Raw genomic sequence first — 22,823 nt, 5'->3', positions numbered from 1 at the left:
TGAAGTTCAGTCCCGTGCGGTGTTTCTTCACACATGGGTCAACAAGGCAGTTGTCTGAAGAGGTCAGATACTCCTCCTTACTGAACGTGGCTCAGTCACGAGTGCAGTATTGGAATAATTGAGGGCATGTCGAGATAAGAGAATCATCTTTAACAAAGTCATGGCAAAAAGTGCAGAAACACGTAAACAAAACACAAATCCAAAATAAATATTTAGTTGATATCCCCGTATATATTCTAATTGCAAAACAGAAATTATAAACAGACCAAAACCTACAATTTGCCAATAGCTGTCTTACCCACTTCACATGTCACCTCTACACGGCAGGTGCGAGTATCGGGGCAACGCTGGATTGTGGCTGCAGGGAAGATCTGTCCAGGTTAGGGCCCACTCAGCACACCTCGACAAGATGGCCGGTCAGCGGGAGGAACCCACCAGCAGATGCTGCTTCTCAGTCATATGTTTCTTCACCCTCTGTGTCGGTGTCGCTGTCGGCATCGTCATCGGCATGTACGTCCTGTGTGACGATGACGGCGGCAATGCTTCACAGCCACCAATTGTCCAGGCAAATACAGACCCGTTCAAAGATGATATTTTACAAAATATTCTAAGCGGTGTGAACAAAACGAAAATTGAAGAGAATTTGAGGTAAGAGAGTCTCCACGAAAATAGTTGAGTTAAAAAATGATTGATTGCGTGTAATCCTATGTATGTTTTACTTGCATGCGCTTGGTGGAATTTAGATTTTCAACCTGAATGTGTATATTTCAAGATCGAGATGACCGAGGCTACTAACCCTTTTGGTACGCGGGATTCTGGTTCTGTTTAGAGAGTATTCGGGACTCGGCAGGGTGGTACGAGGGACGCAAATATAATCGTATTTGGTACACATATTCATCATTTTAAAAAAAAGTTGTTTTTTTCCGTTTACATTGCAACACGTTTGATTTTGACTCGGTTCATATTGGTGTGCACCTTATAGAGAAATAAAAAAATCCGAATCCCAGTTCCATGGTATTGTTTTGATATTTCAATAACTACTCTGGTATACGGACAGGCAGATTAGATATATATATGTCATCAAGTTGGTCTTAAAGTAACAGCCAGATTCATTTGTGGGGGCCGGGGGGAGGTATTTGTCTGATGACACTTGGCGCTACTGCTGTCTTCTGTTTTGTCTTCCAAGATGCCCCGATGGGGACCCATAATTATTCCACCGTAACCCATGCTTGTCGAAAGAGGCGACTAAATTATATCAGGCGGTCAGATTTGATGACTTGGTTGATGACGTAGTCATCTAGGGACGTTGCTCATAATATCAACCCGCGGTTTGTCAGGTCCAGACTCGATTACTTACAGCTCGGCGTAAAAATTAAAAATTAAAAAATATAGTTATGAAGAAGACATTTGGGGTATGTATTGTGTTGGCAGATGGTTGTCAGAGCTGCCCCACATAGCCGGGAGAGACCGGAACAAGATGTTGGGGAGCAGGATACACAAATACTGGCGGGATATTGGCCTCGACGAGGTCCAAACTCGGGAATACGACGTACTACTGTCCTACCCTGACACCAAGAACCCCAACATAGTGTCTTTGATAAACAAGGTTGGAAACACAATATACTCTTCACCGAAGACGGAGAAAATACTCACCCCGGAGGAGAACAAAACAGGAGTTGTCCCCCCTTTTTTGGCTTTTGCCAAGGCTGGAATCGCTGAGGTACCGGTTAAACATATATCACCTGCCTCTTATATACAAATTACAGTGGGGATACCAGGTCAAGGGTACCAGGTTTCCCTTGCTGGCCAAACTGAGGATTTGGTGGTCACAAGGGCCGTTCAGTTTGAGTTTGGGCTGATAATCGATATCAATCTGGCCTGATTGTCAGCTTCTCATGCTATCCAACTCCAGTTTGTCTGGCCCAGTATCGATGACTTTACATTCCGTGATACATTTACTGCTCATTGCTGGCTTATGACACATCACACCATCAGTACGTCACGCCATCAGCACATCATACCAGCAACACGTCACACCATCAACACGTCACACCATCAGCACATCACACCATCAGCACATCACACCATCAGCATGTCACACCATCAGCATGTCACACCATCAGCACATCACACCATCAGCATGTCACACCATCAGCATGTCACACCATCAGCATATCACACCATCAGCACATCACACCATCAGCATGTCACACCATCAGCATGTCACACCATCAGCACGTCACACCATCAGCATGTCACACCATCAGCACGTCACGCCATCAGCACGTCACGCCATCAGCACGTCACGCCATCAACACATCATACCATCAGCACATCACACCATCAGCACATCACACCATCAGCATGTCACACCATCAGCACATCACACCATCAGCACGTCACGCCATCAGCATGTCACGCCATCAGCACATCACACCATCAGCACGTCACACCAGCAACACGTCACACCATCAGCACGTCACACCAGCAACACGTCACACCATCAGCACGTCACACCATCAGCACGTCACACAATCAGCATGTCACACCATCAGCACGTCACGCCATCAGCACGTCACACCGTCAGCACGTCACACCGTCAGCATGTCACACCATCAGCACGTCACGCCATCAGCACGTCACGCCATCAGCACGACAGACCAGCAGCACGACACACCGTCAGCACGTCACACCGTCAGCATGTCACGCCATCAGCACGTCACACCATCAGCACGTCACACCGTCAGCACGTCACACCATCAGCATGTCACACCATCAGCACGTCACGCCATCAGCACGTCACGCCATCAGCACGACAGACCAGCAGCACGACACACCGTCAGCACGTCACACCGTCAGCATGTCACGCCATCAGCACGTCACACCATCAGCATGTCACACCATCACCACGTCACACCATCAGCACATCACACCGTCAGCACGTCACACCATCAGCATGTCACGCCATCAGCACGACAGACCAGCAGCACGACACACACTCAGCATGTCACATCATCAGCATGTCACGCCATCAGCACGTCACGTCATCAGCACATCATACCAGCAACACGTCACACCATCAGCACGTCACGCCATCAGCACATCACACCATTAGCACATCACACCATCAGCACATCACACCATCAGCACATCACACCATCAGCATGTCACGTCATCAGCACGTCACACCATCAGCACATCACGCCATCAGCACGTCACACCATCAGCACATCACACCATCAGCACGTCACGCCATCAGCACGTCACAAGATGTATAGCCATAGACCCACGTGTCATCTCTTTACCGTTTCCAGGGTGATCTGGTATACGTCAACTACGGCCGTGTGGAGGACTACGTCACCCTCACAAACAACTCCATCAACGTCACCAACAAGGTCGTCCTTGCTAGATATGGCAGAATATTTAGAGGAGATATAGTGAGTAAGAATAATTACTACATAGACTATCAGTGCCTGATGTACCCGGAGCTGCAGGGCGATATACGGTCAGTTTAAACAGAGGCGTACACAGCCCACACAGTGTTTACTTTCCATCCAGACATTGCAGGGTAACGTGCTTGTGTTGCTGGAGACAACTGATGATAATGTGTTGTATCTGGTTCTCCCTCCACAGGTTAGCATCGCTACTCTGCACGGAGCTAGTGGCGTCATCATCTACTCCGACCCACAGGACTATGCGCCGGACAACACCACCCTCCCTTACCCTAACTCATGGTGGCTGCCCCCCTCGGGCACACAGAGAGGCACCATTGATGTGGGAGATGGAGATCCTTTGACCCCGGGGTATCCAGCAACAGGTGCGTGGGTCAAACTCCGCCAGCTAATAGCGAGCCATTGGCCAAGTGGGTAGCGTAGAGAGTATGGCGCAGTCACAGAATATGTGTTTCTCCAAACAAACATCTTGGTTAGTTCAGAAATGGGAATAGGTGGCCAATAAATGTTACGAAGTTTGATTGAAAGTATGAGTGAGCCCGTTCCTACACTGAGGCTATGTTTCAGCGACTGCCTACCGCATCCAGGAGAGCTCGGTCGTCCCTCCCCTGCCCACCATCCCCGCCCACGCCATCGATGCTGAGGTGGCAGAGAAAATACTCAGGTATGTGTTATATATCAAATCTGTTGTCAAGACAACAATAAGCCAAAATCGGTAAAGTTTTGCATTGGGAATTGAGGGTCAGTTCTTGTTACTAGTACTTTTGTCATACATGAAAGTAAATTCAAAAATAGTTTTTATTATGCAAGAGATCTGTACTAACCGTAATCTTAAAGACTTTTGTTTTATTCCACCTGGAAAAAAAGACGAAAATGTAGTTTATTTGTTTTGAAGAAAGAATGTGAAATGTTAGAATCCGATGAATCAAATACATTGCCAAACAATGTCTGATGTCTTTGCCACTCTTGGACACATGCTTGCCCCTACAGCAAGTTCCTTACCATTATCTTGCCTTTACGTGTTACCCTCTCACCCACCCCTCCTACCTGGTTCCAGCTACTTGGCCGGACCCCCTGCACCCCCGGAATGGAGGGGGTTTCTGAACGTCACCTACAACCTGGGACCCAGCTTCCGTGATGGCGTGTGAGTCGATGCTGTTGTCGCCACAGGGGGACATCAGGGCCGGACAGACAATGTCATGGTTCCAACTTAAATTGTATCTACTTACCCTTTTGCTTGTTTGTTTGTTTGTTTGTTTGTTTGTTGTTTAACGCCGCACTCAGCAATGTTCCAGCTACATGACGGCTGTCTGTAAATAATCAAGTCTGCCCCAGACAATCCAGTGATTGACACCATGAGCATCGATCCACGCAATTGGGATACGATGACATGCATCAACCAAGTCAACGAGCCCGACCACCAAATCCCGTTAGTCGCCTCTAACGATAAGCATAGTCGCCTTTTACGGCAAGCATGGGTTGCTGAAGACCTATTCTACCCCGGATCTTCACGGGTAACTTACTAAACCCAATGGAGGCATCCAAAGCATGTATGAGTATAGCCGGAAACAATCATTTATTTCCCATTAAATCTTAGTGCTGAACGTGTTGAGTATCAATGACAAGGGTATGACTACAATTGTTTAAACGGTACAATCTCATTCAAGTCAGATCTTCGTTCTCGCTGTGGCCAAACAACGGTCTGAGGACATCATCCCATTACAAGTGTTGTCAGAACGACATTTCGCGAACTTTTTACCGACCAATCAAATGATTAACACGAAGTCTACATTAGCCTATCAGAAAGCAGTTTTCTCGAACTGTATGGCACTAGTTTCGGACTTCGCTTTGAAAAATATTTTGACAAATTCTCGATTCAAAATTTGAAAATTGAGCAAAGAACATTTTCGAATGTCCAATACAAGGCCTGGTTTGTTGAAAGCACTTCCATGGGTAATGTGAAATGTCTCTTGCGTTCAAATGTTTATCCCTTGAAGCAAGAGAAAGACGATGATTTTGATGGATTCAGTCCTGAAGCCCGTCGTTCGGAATACCCCATGTTAAATGTTTTGAGGATTCGTGATAAGTAAACACATTCTGACAGTCTCTTTCCTGGTCTGGTAAGCGACGCTCTGATTGGTCGGGTGTAAGGTCGTTCTGACTTGACCCGATATCCCTACATCTTTGTTTAGCGGAAGCGGGAACTAAGATCTGATTTTAGTTAGATTGTTAAACAGTTTAGCAGCAAGGGGTAAATGACGATATGCAGGAAATAAAATGAGTTTGAAATATTTCCTATCCAAAATAACAATTGTGAGGAAAGCTATAACCAACTGATAACACCGTGTACGTTAGATTATAGTAACAAGAAACCATATTAAACATTATTTCAAACATTATTGAACGAATGAGACATTTACCCACTTGCAAATGTAGTTATGTGCAAATAAGTATAAAAATGATATAATGGTAATATTATAGGAAACATTGCCTTCAATTAACCCATGAATCCTGTATATATATCTGACAAACCAAAGGGGGGTCGCATCAGATCAACTTTGAAATCAAATTTGATGCTACTAAAGTTTCAGCTGCATGTCTGACATCTGTATCTCGAAAACAGACATAAACGGGCAGTTCCGAAACAATAAAGGTCGCCTTACTTTGCCACGTCCATATTTTGTGATGTCATCTCTGACCAAAGGTTTTGAGACGGCTTTCCGGGACTAGAAACAGGTGGTTATTCTGAGAACAGAGAGATCTGGAAGGCTTGTATTTAGGCAGTAGTTCGGTGAGATATAATGGGGCTGCTTCCATGTAGCATTTGTAGGTATCTGAGAACATGCTGTAGTAACAGCATGCTTCAAGTCAGTCAAGACGTAATTTATGTTCCCAATACGAAAACACTAGCTAACCCTGGTCCTGTGTCCTTCCAGACACGTCCGACTGAATGTGTCCACAAGAAACAAGCAGAGCAAGATCTCTGACGTCGTTGGAGTGATACAAGGAGCAGTGGAGCCAGGTACGTTGTCACAACCACTCACTCACTCACCCACCCACCTAAACCCACTCACTCACTCCAACTCATATGTACCTTTCATCCATACTCTATCAACATTCAACGTTACTTGATTTAATGTCTTCTCTTCCAGATCGCTACGTGATACTCGGTAACCATAGAGACGCGTGGGTGTTTGGAGCCATTGATCCGTCGAGTGGTACAGCAGTCATGTTGGAGATCGCCCGGGCTCTCAAACAGGCCATAAATACCAGTACGTAACCAACATGAGGGGGCACTCGTTAACCTAGTAAAGTCGGGATGGGTGAGGGTTAGGGAGTTCTCCTGTTAGCTCGTTAAACTGAAATCTGGTTCGAATCCCCATATAGCTACATGAGGAGATCATTCTGGCTGTCATCCGTTGTTGTCTTGCGGCTGGACAGACGTCGTCTTGTAGGGCTGAATACAGACGACACTGTCACCTGCAGCATGACGGTGTTAGTGTTCAAGACTATTTTGGTAAAAATGGCGGCCATCTTGGATTTGGGTGGCTTACGTTTTTCTTCTTTTTCTCTCACTCACTCACTCATTCCACTTCAGCCAGCTGGCGTCCAAGCAGGTCCATCATCCTCTGTAGTTGGGATGCCGAGGAGTACGGACTGATTGGATCCACTGAGTTTGTTGAGGTGAGTTTCCCCTTTGCCTCTTTGTAATATGGGGTTTTCCTCCTCCATTAGGATGACGCGTCATGATACAGCCGAAAAATTGTTAAAAGCGGCTTTAAACCGACTCTAACCCCATATACACAGTTAGCTGGAATTCTACGACCGTGCAAAGTCTACTTCGCATTTCAGGAATATGTGAAGACGTTGACGACGAGGGCGGTGGCGTACCTGAACGTGGACATTGCAGTCGTAGGTAAACAATTCACCTTGGTGAAAAGTAAAGTGTTGCACCAGTTCTCATTCTTCCTAACCTCGTAGGGGCGTCTCAGATTCCAGGAACGATGGGTATCTCCGATGGTACATAGCGTCTTATGCTCCGAGCGTCGAAAGACTTAGCTTGTATCGGGGAAAATGTATCACCCATGTAGTTTCTTCATTATGAGCTGGCTCATCGTGCGCCGGTGGCGTGGATCGATGCTCATATAGTTGGCTTGGTCTGTGTCCCTCTCCAGTTAACAATATAATCGCTTCCAAATATATGGATATTTTATATTAAACCATAATCGACAATTGAAGAGGGCAAATGGTTTGGGGGTTTTTAAATTTCTCTTATTTTTGTATCAAGGTCAGTACAGCGTCACTATTGGTGGATCCCCTCTACTGTACAGAACAGCATTGTCGGCCACACAAAAGGTAAACACGAGGTGGGGTGGGGTGGGATGGAGTGGCGTTGGTGTTCCCTTTGCTCTGTACAGGGCAGAGAGCTTGTGGTTGAGTAGTTCGTCTAGAACTCTTGGGACTATGTTTCAGGTGAAGTCCCCGAACTCTGAGTTCCAGACACTGTACGAGGAGTGGGTGACCAGGGAGGAGGCGCATGACAAGGCCGGCAGGGGACTGGGCAGACCAATGTAAGTAGTCACGGAGATAGCTGGTGGAGTAGGTCTGTATGTCACATGGGGTTAGATCATCTGGAGTAGGTCGACATGACAGGTGCAGTTAGTGTGGAGTAGGTCGACATGTCAAGTGAGGTTCGCCTGCAGCATCTTCCCGAGGCAAGGGAGTTAACAGACTGTACTAGGCTTGAATTTCAAGGCTCGATTGTAGCGCCACCAGTCGCTATTACATGTTATGTCCCCTCTATGTCCCTCCCATTGACCAATCAGATTCAACCTCTCATATCAATTGTATTTTCTTAAAACGGAGCCCAGTAAATACATCAAAAGTACTATGATCTCGAAGCGCATATTATATCACTTACTTATAAAGCTAGTAAGAGCCATATAACCTTCTGTTTTAAGGTTATCTCGCATTAGACATGTTTTCACAAACCGGATGTGACGTTATTAATCCGGAAGAGCACATGCTTATCAAGGTAGCTTGACTTATAGGTCTTTCTACGCATTGCATACATTCTACTCAACTAGAAATGATGTTGAAAAGGAAGTGCTAATGAGTAAGGTAGCTATGGGCATAGTACCTCCGTTTCAAACTTTGGCTGCATCGGCATGTGTTTTCCCGAACCCAGAGTGGTGTGTTACTCTAGCTATTAAAGCGTTCGTTCATCGCGCCAAAGACCAGGGTTCGATTCCCCACATGGGTACGATGTGTGAAGCTCATTTCGGATGTTCCCTACCGTGATAATGCTGGAATATGGCTAAGAGGGGGGTAAAACAAAAGTACTTATAGCTTGTTATCAGGGTAGTTAGATGCATAGACCACACCAGGGATCAAAGGTAAACCCTGAAAAGTATTGATGAGGTCAGCTGTCGCCTGATTTGGTAAAGACAATATGTTTAACGATTGAGGAGATAGGGCTGCTATGTTTTGAAGATTCAGGTTGGAATTGGTCTTCAGCATGCTTGTCATAAGAGACAACTAACGGGATCGGGTGGTCAGACTGGCTGACTTGATTGATACATGTCATTGTATCCCATTTGCGAAGATCGATGCTCATAATGTCAATCACTGGAGTGTCCGGTCTACACCCGATTATTTACAGACCGCCGTCAATAAGCTGGGATATTGCTGAGTGCGGCGCTAAACAACAAACTGTAAATTAAACTGCATGCGATGGAAATGTCAAAGAGTATCTGTTCCCGTAGCGAAATTGGTCCTATTCCCATGGAAACGTTTCAGTTTTGCCCAAACCATGTACACTGGCAATATTTGTTCCGGGTGGAATAGTGCTGAGTGCGGGGTTAAACAACAAACAAACATACAAAGTTTCATGTGGAGCTGATCACCATTGCTACCTCTTTTCGTTACCTGTTGCAGATACGGCAACCTAGGGTCGGGGAGTGACTTCGCCAACATGAGGGGCCTAGCCGGGGTACCTATCCTCGACATGGGCTACATCTACGACGTGGTGAGCATGCTGATGTGCTGTGCGTGTTGTTTAAAGATACAAGCATTTCACAGACAGTTTACAGGCTGTAAGAGATTTTAAGAGCGCTTCAAGTAGAATTGTTTGCTAGAAGTTGACGGCATTCGTCACCACTTGCCCTTTTCCGTAGCCTGCAAGAAGACTCGTTCCCCAAACCCGGGCTGACACGAGTTGGTCACGAATGAAGTTGACGGGTGATAAAGAGGACATAGTATATGAATAACAACTTATTTAATGTGCTACCACAACCCACGGACCCGTGAACACCCGGGGTAGAATTGGTCTTCAGCAACCCATGCTTGCCGTAAAAGGCGACGATGCTTGTCGTAAGAGGCGACTAACGGGATCGGTCGTTCAGGCTCGCTGACTTGGTTGATGCATGTCATCCTATCCCAATTGCGTGGATCGATGCTCATGGTGTCAATCACAGGATTGTCTGGTCCAGACTCGATTATTTACAGACCGCAGTCATGTTGCTGGAATATTGCTGAGTGCAGCGTTAAACACTAAACAAACAAACAAAACCTCTACCCTCGACTAGAATGTTAAAAACGTTGTTATCCTTAAATTGTGTCTACTCTGTCGCTTCAAGTTATTGGTGGTCTGGTCCAAAGGCTCAAACAGCTACATGTATGGACATTGATGTCTAACTGTGTATCAGGTATGAATCTGTGTCAGACAACTCTCAACCCAGATCAATACCTACATCTCTGAACCCAACAAACCACAGACCCTCTCTTGGCGGCATGACACACAACTTGTGCCGTTTCACCGTCGACTGTTTCAGACCAAGTGGGACTTAGGTTCCTACCCCTTGTACCACTCTGAGTACGAAACATTCTACGCCGTCAAAAATTTCGTCGATGGGAACTTTACGGTAAGAAGGAAACTGTGGATGATATTGATATGATAATTTTATTACGCCGAGACTCGCCAGTGGGAAAGTAAATACTACAAGACTGTGTATTAGACTCTGAATATTGAAACCAGTTAATTCTAACCTTGTGTTAGGCGATTTTTTTAAAAGATTGGTGTACATATCCGCCGTGCCCAGATTCTGCAAATTGGGGGGAAATAACTTGCAACATTTTTTTATTTCCACCGAGAGAAACATCAAAGTATCTGCCCCACATGAAATAAAACCCAAGCAGATTGTTTTCATAGATGACCTAAATCTTGATTTAGATCCACATCGCTTTCAGCAAGCTACACAATAATCATGAACTCAAAACATCGCTATACACTTTAAATACAACATGCGAGCGCATTGGAAGGCTGCACGGAGTTTATATGATCTGACCCGTTTATCTGGACATGATGGACATGTTTAAATGAGGTTGTGCTGTATTTGGCTGTGATAAATGTCCTGAGAGCAAACAATCTTTGTGTTTTCAAAGGCAGAGTGACAAATGGGTCTATTATCTTATGTATTGTGAATACATCCCTTTTATTGTTTTTTACCCCTACGTGTCAAGAAACAGTCACTTATTGCAAAAAGCAAAGTTTATATTTTTGAATTGATATCTTATTTTTATTTTGACCACATACTCTGAATTTTTGTAGAAAGTATACGAAAACCAAGTTATTTAATCAAATGTCCTTAGAACTACCAGGCACAACTGGTGGTTGTAAATGCATTTTACAAAATTAATGGCACGGGCGAGACCCTGGCATAGTCATCTCTATTTGTTATATATTCGTTCAAAGCATCAGAATCGGAAGTATAAAATCATTTTCTAAAAAACGAAAGGCCCACATGGTGGAACTTGGACTTGACTTGATATGATGATACCTTATTGTAGTATACAACGCGAGTAACTATCACACTGCTCGCGTGTATCTCTACAGTACCACCGAGCACTCGGTCAGCTGTGGGTGGCCCTGGCGCTGGAGCTCACCGAGTCCGTCATTTTGCCCTTCAACCTGTCTGACTACGCCGAGACCCTGACCCGACTCCAGGCGCAGCTCGTGGCGGATAAAGGTGACATCCTGGACAGACACTTGCCTGGATATGGTAAGATGTTTCACCTCTACAATATGTCACCTTCACCTTGTTAGCCATTTATGCCGTATATTTCCCGTATATGGTGCTTCGCCTCGACAACCCTTGACCTCGACAATGCGCCAGCTGTACAATATTTCACCTCTTCCACGTTTCACCTCCACCGTTTTTCACCTCTTTCGTATTTCACCCCACCGTTTTTCACCTCTATCGTATTTCACCCCACCGTTTTTCACCTGTACCACGTTTCAAGTCTACCGCATTGTCCCCTAACTTATTTTCACCTCTTCGGTGTTTCACCCTGATACGAGGTGATTTCAAAATTGAAACACAAAGTTTAACGCAGATATCTGTTCGTACAGAACTAAAATGTGAAATCAATAAAGTAGATCAATGAATAAACAATAAATTATATTTAAACGCAAATGCTTTAGATTTACAATAAAAAGGGGCATTATTTTTGGACACCATCGTGGCAGCAGTTTCTGTTCTTGAATTTTGAATAAATAAGACGCACGGCAGGTCGTAATAGCCTCCGAATTTCCATCGTGTCGCTAAGATTTAGGTACAGCCAGCCTGTCCCACCCCGAGACTTCTCGAACGATCGAGTGTCTCCTGTGTACCAGGTGAGGTAACTTCCTGCTTCCGACTGCCCTCGACATTTTACCACCGCTTCAATCATTTTCCACCACTGACTACTTACCATCACTATAAACTATGCCACCACAAAATATGCATCCCCTTTTCTCCAGGGCGGATAATTTGAGATTACGAGAACCACAGGGAGGAATCCAGGGTTGGTGTAGATTTATCAAATGCTAGCCTTGAAGATTTACACTGCCACATAAAAAACTCTACTATGTGTAACCCCTACTGTTTTCTCACCTCTATCACGTTTCACCTCCGCTTTGTTTTACCTCAAACGTGTCCTTCTGCCGATTCATAGATGTACTCCCATTTCTTCTCTGGGAACGGTGGGTACCTTATCGGTTAAAGCGTTCGCGCGTCACGCCGAAGGCCCGGATTCGATTCCCCACATGGGTACAATGTGTGAAGCTCCCTTTTGGTGTCCCCTGCCGTGATATTGCTGGAAATATTGCTTAAAGCGGCGTAAAAATCATACTTACTCACTCTTCTCTCTCCAGAGGCCAATCTGACCCAGGTTGTAGACGAGTTCACAGAGACAGCGGCCAGTTTCATGGCGGACGTGGCCAACACGAAGACGTCCAAGTATGTTAAGAACAATCAAGGGCGTAAAATGTACGGCTACTACAATCTACATGACATTCTATGCATGACGTCCCTTTAGGCTACTGATCCTGCTACTCATAATAATATATTTGTGTATTTTTTTATCACGGACTCTTCGTAAGTATGTGTTCAATGTGGGTGTTACGAAAGACATACTTTTGTGCTCGAAAAAGCTACGACAGTCGCAAGTCTATGCTAAAGTGGGAAATACGACAGGTGTAAGTTAAAAGTGTGAGTTACGAATATCGGTAGTCTATTCATACTTCATAGTGGTAGTTACGACAACCATACACAGATTTCCAGTCTTAATACTGTGTTCAAATGGCATGTTACGACAGTCGTAAATTTGTATATCAATCCGTGTTCAAAGTGTGTGATACGCTAGTCATAACAGTGTTCAAAATCTACGTTAAGGCAGCCGTAGGCCTGTATTCAAAGTGAATGTGACAGTCATAATTGTGTTCACAGGGAATGTTACGACAGTCGTAAGTGTGTTCAAAGTGAATGTTACGACAGTCGTAAGTGTGTTCAAAGTGAATGTTACGACAGTCGTAAGTGTGTTCAAAGTGAATGTTACGACAGTCGTAAGTGCGTTCAAAGTAAATGAAACGACAGTCCTAAGTGTGTTCAAAGTGAATGTTACGACAGTCGTAAGTGTGTTTAAAGTTAATGTTACGACAATCGTAACTGTAACAAATCTCCACATCCGTATCTTCAGCCCCCTCGTCGTCCGCAAGCTGAATGACCAACTCCTCCAGCTGGAGAGGGCCTTCCTCGACCCCCACGGACTGCCTGGCCGGAGTAACTACAGGTGGGTAGCCTTGGCTCACAACTTACTTAATTCATACTCTCCAGATAATCCGTATTTCCCCGTAGTTCGTAAGTTACTTGTATTCTCTAACTCTTTTAAAATTCCATTTCAACTTTTTATTCAGTCCCCCACATTGACGTTCCTGGAAAATTAGGGGTACACTGAGACAGGAATAATTAGACCTATCGGTAAAAAATATATGTACGTATGAACTAGCCAACTCGGCAGGATATGTATATAACGGCCATCCCGAGAAATTGTTCGGAAAAAACAAAGAAAAAGGCATCTGCGGAATACAATGTTGGTTGGTTGGTTGTTTAACGCTGCACTCAGCAATATTACAGCAATATGACGGCGTTCTGTAAATAATCGAGTATGGGCCAGACAATCCAGTGATTGATATCATGAGCATCAATCAACGCAATTGGGATCGATGACATGCATCAACCAAGTCAGCCAGCTCCTACAGCTGGAGAGGGCGTTCCTCAACCCCCACGGACTGCCTGTCCGGAGTAACTACAGGTGGGTATCCTTGGCAATCCGGTGATTGATATCATGAACATCAATCCACGCAATTGGGATCGAAGACATGCATCAACCAAGTCAGCAAGCCTGACCACCCGATCCCGTTTGTCGCCTCGAACGCCATGTCATCCAATGTTTTACGTTGTGAAGATGATTCCAGTGAAGTATTGCTGGATCTTTCTCTGGTCTTTCACTCACTCACTCTGCTTCATGTACACAGGCACATCCTGTTTGCGCCGAGCAGCAAGGACAGCTATTCCGGAGCCTCGTTCCCAGGGCTGATTGACCTCCTTTTCGATATCAAGGACTCCGACACCAACCAATGGGAGAACGTCAAACAACACTTTTCGGTCATATTCTTTACCATCCAATCAGCGACGTCGACACTGCGCGACGTGATACATTTCATGTGATGCAGGAAGAGATCGGCACTCACTTTATGAATAAAATCAAAATTCTTTTTTTCAATATGACTGTTGGGTGTTACGGTATTTAGACAAACGTGTAAAATGCCAATCAGCGAGTTGGGGAACACACTTAACACCGAAAGGAGAAACAACACAATTATCCAGTGTCTCAATACCGCCCCAATATCTCCTGTTTTTGGAACAGCTTCTACGGTCGAGACTCAACAGTTCAAATTGAGTGACCGAGATGAAACACCGGGCACCACCAGGAGGGCTAGACACCGGGTGTCCTAATCCACACATCCATGCACCACGACACGATTCTACCAGGACACATGCTCCAGACAGGAATGTACTACTAGTCAAGATTGCCTCTTGCAGCAATCGCTTTATTCACAAACATCAGAGCAATTAATAAATATACCTGGATTACGAATCCATCATAACAAATTTGATACAGGACATCGAGGCTATGGTGCAAGACCCAAAGAACATTGAAATCATAAATACACAAATTACAAGCCATATTACTGAAATCATGTATAATGGACTGAAATCATGAATAATGGACTGAAATCATGAATAATGGACTGAAATTGTGAATAATGGACTGAAATCATGAATGAACAAAGCAAAATGACTGAAATCATTAAAAACAAATACAGCAAAATGGCTTAAATCATGAAGAAATAGAGCCAAATGACCGAAATCATAAATACAAAAATAAAATCAAAAGACGAAAGACGAGCGTAATGGATCAATAGTTACAATAGCCCGGCCACTACACGCTGTTTATGATGTCATTGTATGTTGCTGTATTGCTTTTCATTGGCTGGCGCAAACAATAGTAAATGTCCGTCACTCTTGGCATGCGCTCCGGTCAACCCAGCTCATTTCACCTCCTCCGGAAGCTGTGGAGTAGTGATACATATAGTGAAACTGTAGACTGTTCACCGTGAGCTTCTGCCGCGTTCCTTCCGTGAAAGAAAGACATGCCTTTTTGTTCGTTCAAGGTATTTTTACACTTTCATTTGCAGACAAAAAACAAAAACACTTTCATCCTTTTCTTCCGCGACACGACAGCTGAGGTGTGTCATGTGACAGTCATGTGAATGAAACGAGTTCCAACATGGATGCTGGTTGAGATTATAAGTTACTTTGGAAAAATTATGACGTCACGTGTCAATCATAACTTTGTTGCACTCTCCATGCTTTTGTGGGGACATCTTGTTCTGGCTGTTTCCCCATTTGAACATTTGTTTATTAAGTTCAAGTCATAAGCTTCGTTCACAAAACTCGACCCTCTTGGTGGCGGGACTCGCTTCCTGTCAATGTAGCAGACCATGCGCACGAGAGCTGCGCAGATGACCACGAGGAACGTGACAACTAGAATCAGACTCAGCATGACTTCCTCGGCCTGTAAACAACAACAACAAACATGGCGCCACAATAACCGTGATGTTCACTTACAGTGCGTGAGTGAGTGTGTGAGTATGGTTTTACGTCGCTTTGTACCCATGTTGGGAATCGAACCCGGGTATTTTGCGTGCCGAGCGAACGCTTTATCCACTAGGCTCCCCCACCGTCCCGATGTCCAGTTACAAAAAAAATAATTTCCCGTATTTTAGTGAAACATGACATTTATGTATACAACTTTAGATAAGACAAAAAAAAAAACCCAAAAGTGTTGCTATTCATCACTTCCAAAAAACCCTGAAAGGATTGTATTTTTACACTTTTTTGCACCCTACGAATAGTAATTAAATTACTAATACGATACTTACATTTCAAATTTGTCTATAGTTTAGAAAATCACTTTGAAAAGTCTTTCAAAATTAAGTTTTCGAATAATAATATGATGAGAAATGAGACATTTTTTATTCATAGTAATATGAAAGTCGGGTTGTCCTTATTTTTTAAGTGACATGTTCAGGCAAATACTTCACAAGAGTTTATTACACACGTGTTCGTCTATTGTGGATCTTTGGCTAGACGGTTCAATTTATCTTAGCGTGGCGCTTCCGTTTATAGCTTTTCCCTCTAAGCTACCTGCCCCTCGCTACAGTGGCTGTGTGTAGTTATACATACCTGCTTGGCGCTCATCCCCCAGTCCTTGTCACTAGCTGCAACACAAAAACACGTTTATTCTGTTTGTTTATTTGTTTGTTTGTGTTGCGCCACAGTCAGCAATAACACAGCTAAATGACGGTGGTAAATAATCCAGTCTGGGCCGAACAAACCAGTTTCTAATAACACGAATAACGTCCGACGTGGTCGGTGTCCGAAGATAACATAGCCAAATGACCGAATCTGGTTTTAGTCGCTTCTTACCACAAGCCAGCGAGCCTGACCACCCGATCCCGTTAGTCGCCTCTTACGACAAGCATAGTCACCTTTTACGACAAGCATGGGTTGCTGAAGACCTATTTTACCCCGCATCTTCACGGGTCATTCGACAGTGATAAATTCTGACCATCCGTGAGTGCACTGACGTATGCTGTACACTTGTGTAGTGTATGCACATGTATATGTGCAGTATTTACACAATTGCATCGATAGATCTAATAGGGATCCATTTTTTTTATTAATTTTTTTTACCTTTAGACATCATATTCTGTCGAAGAGCGACCATTCCCTGGCCCGCAGCTGCCATTGACACCTGTGGCCTTTGACCTGTTGCCATGGTTGCTATTCCAGGAAGAACATCATTCCATAGCATGCTTCCGCCTTCTAAAAGCCTCGTTTTCGAATTTGACTCCGACATATTTACAGTTATTTCCAAATACGATCTTGTCGACTCACTGTAGTGCTGCCACTCAAGCTGACTCGAATTGAAGTTGGGATTTCTACAAATAAAATGGCATAAACCATATCAAGTTGCATATCATCGTTTTATAGATGTTAGTGGCGGTTATATCGGTCAGAATTTATTCTGTATGACCACATTGAAATTCAAGCAATACTCATCTTCGAAATCTAGTCGTCAATGCTGTACAATCGATATACAGAAAGAAGAACACGCAACAGAAACGACAAGACTCAAATATTTTGGGATTTATGTGAAAAATAATCCGTCCGTCGTAAATTTATCCTCGGGTTTTACCAGAGAAATTCGTACACCATAATTGCTAGATGTTCTGAAGGAAATAGTCCCTCTCAACAACAACAAAAAAGTCTTATTACTGTAGCGCAAGGTGTGCTAGTTCATGGCTAGATCATTGATACGAGCGTAGAGATATATATGTGGTGAATTTGTTCATGATGATTGAGGGGCGGTCGCGTAGCCTAGTGGTTTAAGCTTTCGCTCGTCACGCCGAAGACCCGGGTTCGATTCCCGACATGGGTACAGTGTGTGAAGCCCATTTCTGGTGTCCCCCTGCCGTGATTTTGCTGGAATATTGCTAAAAGCAGCGTAAAACCATACTCAGTCAGTCAGTCATGATGATCGAACTCAATCATCATGTGACACATGGTCCACGTGACCCCAATACCCCTCACACCACACCCTACTCCTAATGCGGCAATGAAACCGTCAGTGGTTTGCCCTGATCCTAGTTGTAAGACTAGTGAGTGAGTTTGGTTTAACGCCGCTTTTATCATTATTCCAGTTATATCACGGCTTGTCAGCTTAATGTGAGAGGAAAGCCCGAAGTGATGCAGGTCTCAGACGTTTACCAGTTCGGTGAAACCCACGAGCACGGGTATGGTGCTGAAAAACCTACAAACATGATCGGGGCGAATCGGGATTCGAACCCACAATCATAGGTTTCTGGCGTGCCCAGGGGACGCAACTCTGCACAGTAAATCACGGCGCCTTAGACGACTGGGCCACCCGTGCCCCCGGATGTAAGACTAAATCATCAACATTTAAATGCTAATTCTAAAATATGTGTCCGGCAACTTCACATCAAACTTCATCAACGATCATCTACATTACATTACATGACGAGACCTACTATTTCTGTAGTGTACATACCCATATTTCGCAAACGACGCCCAAGCATCCATCCAATCAGCACTAAGTTCTGTTTCTTCACGTGTGCCCAGATTCTGGATGTCGCCAAACACAAACTGAAGGTCGTCTGAGTGCGCAGCCCGGATGTAGTCTGGGTACTGAGAGCGAGACGGTCGGTGGGTGAAGTAGTACACGAAGCAGTTGGCTTTGGTGGAGTGGTAATTTGCATACTGAAGGGTTTGAGCGGCGAACACGTCCCTACAAGCATCCAAGTAGCGTCGTCTGTAAGCTGCCACTGTGTCGTCTGCTGGAAGGTAGTGTGACAGAAGTGTCGACCAGACGACATCCGTGACACGTGCTGGAAGAGGGGATGGGTATCTGGCTATAAAAGTCCGAGACAGGAATGTTTCAAACATGGCTCTGTTCATCCCCTCACCGTCCAGCACAGAAGGCATGTTCTCGAGCGTCGCCGAGCCTTCGTCACTATTCATGCCAATGATGTAATCCACAGCGGCAAATGTTCCCTGTTTCATCAGATCCAATGGCTCTTTTGGAAGAAAATGTCCGTCGATTGTTGGGGTAAAGGGTGCTATTGATGACGCGATGCTTCCGTCTGCTTTGACGAGGACGTTCACGTCTGCGTGCCGGAGACACATGACCAGACTGAGTGTTGACTGGGGGTAGTTCCCATTGGAACAATTGAGGTACTGGGCGACTTTGACGACTCGTTCTCGAGGCCGTCTGTTCAAACCGTTCATAATGGCAGAACCGCTCTGCGATATGGCACGATTGAAGAGACCACGGGAGAGCGGACTAAGAATGTGAAGTCCTACACTGTACGCGCCGGAAGAGTCGCCAAACAGGGTCACATTGCCTGGGTTGCCGCCGAAATGTTCTATGTTTACCTGCACCCACTCTAAAGCTTTCGTCTGGTCCATCAATCCCCAGTTGCCCCTAGCAACTGTATCCTCAGTTCCTAGGAAACCAAGTAACCCGAGTCTGTAGTTAATGGTGACGACGATCACATCCCCAGTTAGTGCAAGTCGAGAACCGTCGTGAAGAGATCCAGCTCCGAACTGAAACGCTCCGCTATGAATCCAGACCATCACAGCCAGGGGTTCCTGCCTCGTCCGGTCCACAGTGCCTGGAACATATACGTTCAGGTACAGACAATCCTCACTCGTGGTTTTATTCTCCAAATGAGGGGCGTAAATATTCCTGAATATGGCTTCATTTTGCGGACACGCCGGTTTGAACTGAACAGCATCGACAGTGATGTTTTCCTGTTCAGCGAGAGCCTCGGGGGCCCTGAATCGTCTGCCCCCGGTGGGAGGTTTGGCATAAGGTATTCCTAGAAACTTCGTTATATTTCCGTCCTCCATTTCTTCTATAAAACCATTATAGCGTCCATATTTGGTCTGCACAATCTCCGTTAGGGCCGAAGCAGACGACACCAAGAGTATTGCCATGGATGTAGGTATCATGGCCGCCATCTTGAGAGCTGGCTCTTGGAGGTGATGGTGTACCTTTTTTCAACCCTGAAAAGATTAAACACTTTCGATTAACATTTACTTTTGTTTCTGTAGATAGTCGTCACAAAATGTCAACGTGGTTTATTGAAACATGACCGTCTGCCCCCCGGCTCGGCTCCCGCCAGGCGACGTGACACAAAACAGCCTCGTTCACGATGAAGCCGTCGAGATGTACTCCCGCCTTTCAACTCCCGGAAACTAGCGCTGCAACAGACATGAGAATACCTCTACAAATAGTGGTCTATATTACCTCTTATCCTGCGTGTGTGTCCTCAGATGTGTTGCACATGACGCTGATCTACTGTATGGAAGCGTTGTTGAATGTCACCACGTATATACTGTGTGTAGATGGGGACAGAACATGTAGATGTGTCAAACAAAGTCATGACATATCACTGATCTGTGACCTTTAAGCGAGCGAGGCCTTGTACTTGTCATGTAATTTGGACAGCTCTCCCTATCAGCAGACAGTCGCCTGGGGTCTGTGTGTTGGTGTATGTGAACAGGTGTATGATGTGTCTGTATGTACATAATGTGTGTGACGTATGTGTGGTATGTGTGGCTGTTTGTTTTTGAATGAATGATATCAACTACACGACAATCTATATATATAACGGTTATATATTTCTCTTCTCGGCCACATGTCGGTCGAAGCGTCATCACTCTAAGAAGTTATAAGACTAGGGCTACGGGAGATATTTAACAAACGGCGGGAATGTACCGGTAACTACCGCAGTCGTGAGTGAGGGAGTAATACAGGTTTCAGACGTTTACCAGTTTAGCGAAAACCTCAGAACGGACATGTTGCTGAGTGAGTGAGTGAATGAGTGAGTTGGGTTTAACGCCGCTTTTAACATTGTTCCAGTTATATCGTGATGTGTCAGCTTGATGTAGGAGGAAATCCCGAAGTGATGCAGGTCTTAGAGGTTTACCCCTTTGGTGAAGCCCACGAGCTTCACCAAATGTATGGTGCTGACAAACCTAGAAACATAATTGGGGCTAACCGGGATTCGAACCCACAATCATAGGTTTCTGGTGTGACCAAGGGACGCAACTCTGCACAGCGAATTGCGGCGCCTTAGACAACTGGGCCACCCGTGGCCCCCATGATGATGATAACCTAGAACATAATCAGGGTGCATATGGGGGATTCGAACCAACGATCATATGTTTCTGACAAGCCGAATGGACTCAACTCTCCACAATGAGCCCTCTAGCCCCTCTAGGGTAGAGATATGACAGTGTACAGTAATATATTACACAGTAGAAGTATCACCAACAAGGGTTGGGGTATCATTCAAACTTAATTCTCCCTCGTAAATATGTCTGTTGTCTTACACATTATGATAATTCGCGGATTCATATACATGTAGTTTGCAATCGAAGCTAAAACTGGTAACAGTCAATTTTAGCCAATGTACAGTAAAGGTTTTCTAGAGGTATTTAGTACATGTTTATTGAACGCTAGATCGGTAATAACGTCCTTCAGTGTGACCAGCTAAACTGTTTTCAATCTTATCAAACAATGACATGGATTGTTGTATAGAATAACCTACACCTACCTCAGAAAGTCGCACAACTGCTTCAACGATATTGTTTCTTTAAACGAGTTAGTTTCCCTGGCATTAGGTTTACTATGCACTCAGCAATATTCCAGCTATATGACGGCGGTCTGTAAATAATCGAGTCTGGACCGGTCAGTCTCGTGATTGACATCATGAATATCGATGTACACAATTTGGATACGATGACATGCATGAACCAAGTCAGCGATCCTGACCACCCGATCCCGTTAGTCGCCCGTTACAACAAGCATCGTCGCCATCCTACCTTATTGATGGATCTTGATATAACACCTAATTGATGAAGTGAGATGTCTTACCTTAATGGCTTGGCTCCTTCTCCTAAGGGTGTGTTGATCCCTGTACGGAGATCGCCTGCCTCCAGTGGAAACAGAACCAGGCTAACAGTTACCACTGCCCCACTGTGCCGCTTGCCATCAACAACAACCGCCACTGTACTTGTATCTGCGTCCTACACGCGGCTCAAACTGACCTATATCAGGACGCTGCAACCTCTCTGCCTCCACAGCACTGAGAACACAACGACACAACTACGTATCTAGTTGATACAGCTGATTGTCCTGACTAGTCACCGACATACTAGAGTACCGTTATTCGTAGTCTGTCACTGCCGAACACCGACATGGAAAGGTAAAGCCGCTCTCCACGCATTCAGACTCGAGTGTGTACACGCTGTCATTGTTCTACCTGCCGTTACAGCTAACAGCGGGATGTATTTCAAGACTTCAGTCACAATTAGAAAAACGTACGTTGACCCACGCTCTTAACCTGATATAGCAAATAATAAATTAAAACTGTTTTCCAAAGTGCTTAGCTCCACTCCCCAGTATGTGACTCTGGCCGGTGCCCAGAGAGGGCAGGTGCTTGTTCGGCACGCGAAACTGATACTCTTGTTTGTTTTGCTTGTTTGTTGTTTAACGCCGCACTCAGCAATATTCCAGCTCTATGGCGGCGGTCTGTAAATAATCAAGTCTGGACCAGACAATCCAGTGACTGACATCATGAGCATCGATCCACGCAACTGGGATCAATCAAGTCAGCGAGCCTGACCACCCGATCCCGTTAGTCGCATCTTGCGACAAACATAGTCGCTTTTTACAGCAAGCATAGGTTGCTGAAGACCTGTTCTATCCCGGACCTTCACGGGAACTCAGGAAGTAAATATAAAACTTTAAGTAGGTACAAGAGTGAGATAGTCTCAATTTCCGGGTGAGTTTGATCACGGACCTATATAAGTCCGTGGTTTGATTAGATAAGAA

The 22,823-nt window shown here is 45.0% G+C and overlaps 2 protein-coding genes across 3 annotated transcripts; one reads left to right on the top strand and one right to left on the bottom strand.

Annotated features, from left to right (window-relative positions):
• The first annotated feature begins 409 nt into the window (after positions 1 to 409).
• Positions 410 to 14,523, top strand: LOC139465407 (N-acetylated-alpha-linked acidic dipeptidase 2-like). Its single transcript, XM_071247115.1, has 18 exons — positions 410 to 648; positions 1,432 to 1,720; positions 3,315 to 3,437; positions 3,634 to 3,817; positions 4,020 to 4,116; positions 4,510 to 4,596; positions 6,389 to 6,474; positions 6,605 to 6,724; positions 7,051 to 7,136; positions 7,305 to 7,368; positions 7,741 to 7,808; positions 7,926 to 8,023; positions 9,390 to 9,480; positions 10,286 to 10,375; positions 11,347 to 11,512; positions 12,646 to 12,730; positions 13,470 to 13,562; positions 14,308 to 14,523. Exons 1-18 carry the CDS (start codon positions 410 to 412, stop codon positions 14,498 to 14,500), a joined length of 2,259 nt encoding a protein of 752 aa, XP_071103216.1. The 3' UTR covers positions 14,501 to 14,523.
• A 351-nt stretch (positions 14,524 to 14,874) lies between these two features.
• LOC139465405 (fatty acyl-CoA hydrolase precursor, medium chain-like) lies at positions 14,875 to 21,982 on the bottom strand. Of its 2 annotated transcripts, none has more exons than XM_071247113.1 (5): positions 21,864 to 21,982; positions 18,471 to 19,987; positions 17,093 to 17,340; positions 16,583 to 16,617; positions 14,875 to 15,911 (listed from the first exon to the last, which is right to left on the bottom strand). In XM_071247113.1, the coding sequence occupies exons 2-5, from the start codon at positions 19,940 to 19,942 to the stop codon at positions 15,681 to 15,683; spliced, it is 1,986 nt and encodes a 661-aa protein (XP_071103214.1). In that variant the 5' UTR covers positions 19,943 to 19,987; positions 21,864 to 21,982; the 3' UTR covers positions 14,875 to 15,680. The 2 variants fall into 2 exon arrangements, with proteins under 2 accessions (XP_071103214.1, XP_071103215.1); XM_071247114.1 differs by lacking the exon at positions 21,864 to 21,982 and adding an exon at positions 20,232 to 20,314.
• Positions 21,983 to 22,823: the final 841 nt, after the last annotated feature.

The sequence above is a fragment of the Haliotis cracherodii genome, unplaced genomic scaffold (genome assembly GCF_022045235.1).
Source record: "Haliotis cracherodii isolate W230 unplaced genomic scaffold, xgHalCrac1.p SCAF_18, whole genome shotgun sequence".
NCBI classification, from domain to species: domain Eukaryota; kingdom Metazoa; phylum Mollusca; class Gastropoda; order Lepetellida; family Haliotidae; genus Haliotis; species Haliotis cracherodii.
This window is presented reverse-complemented; position numbering and strand designations above follow the sequence as displayed.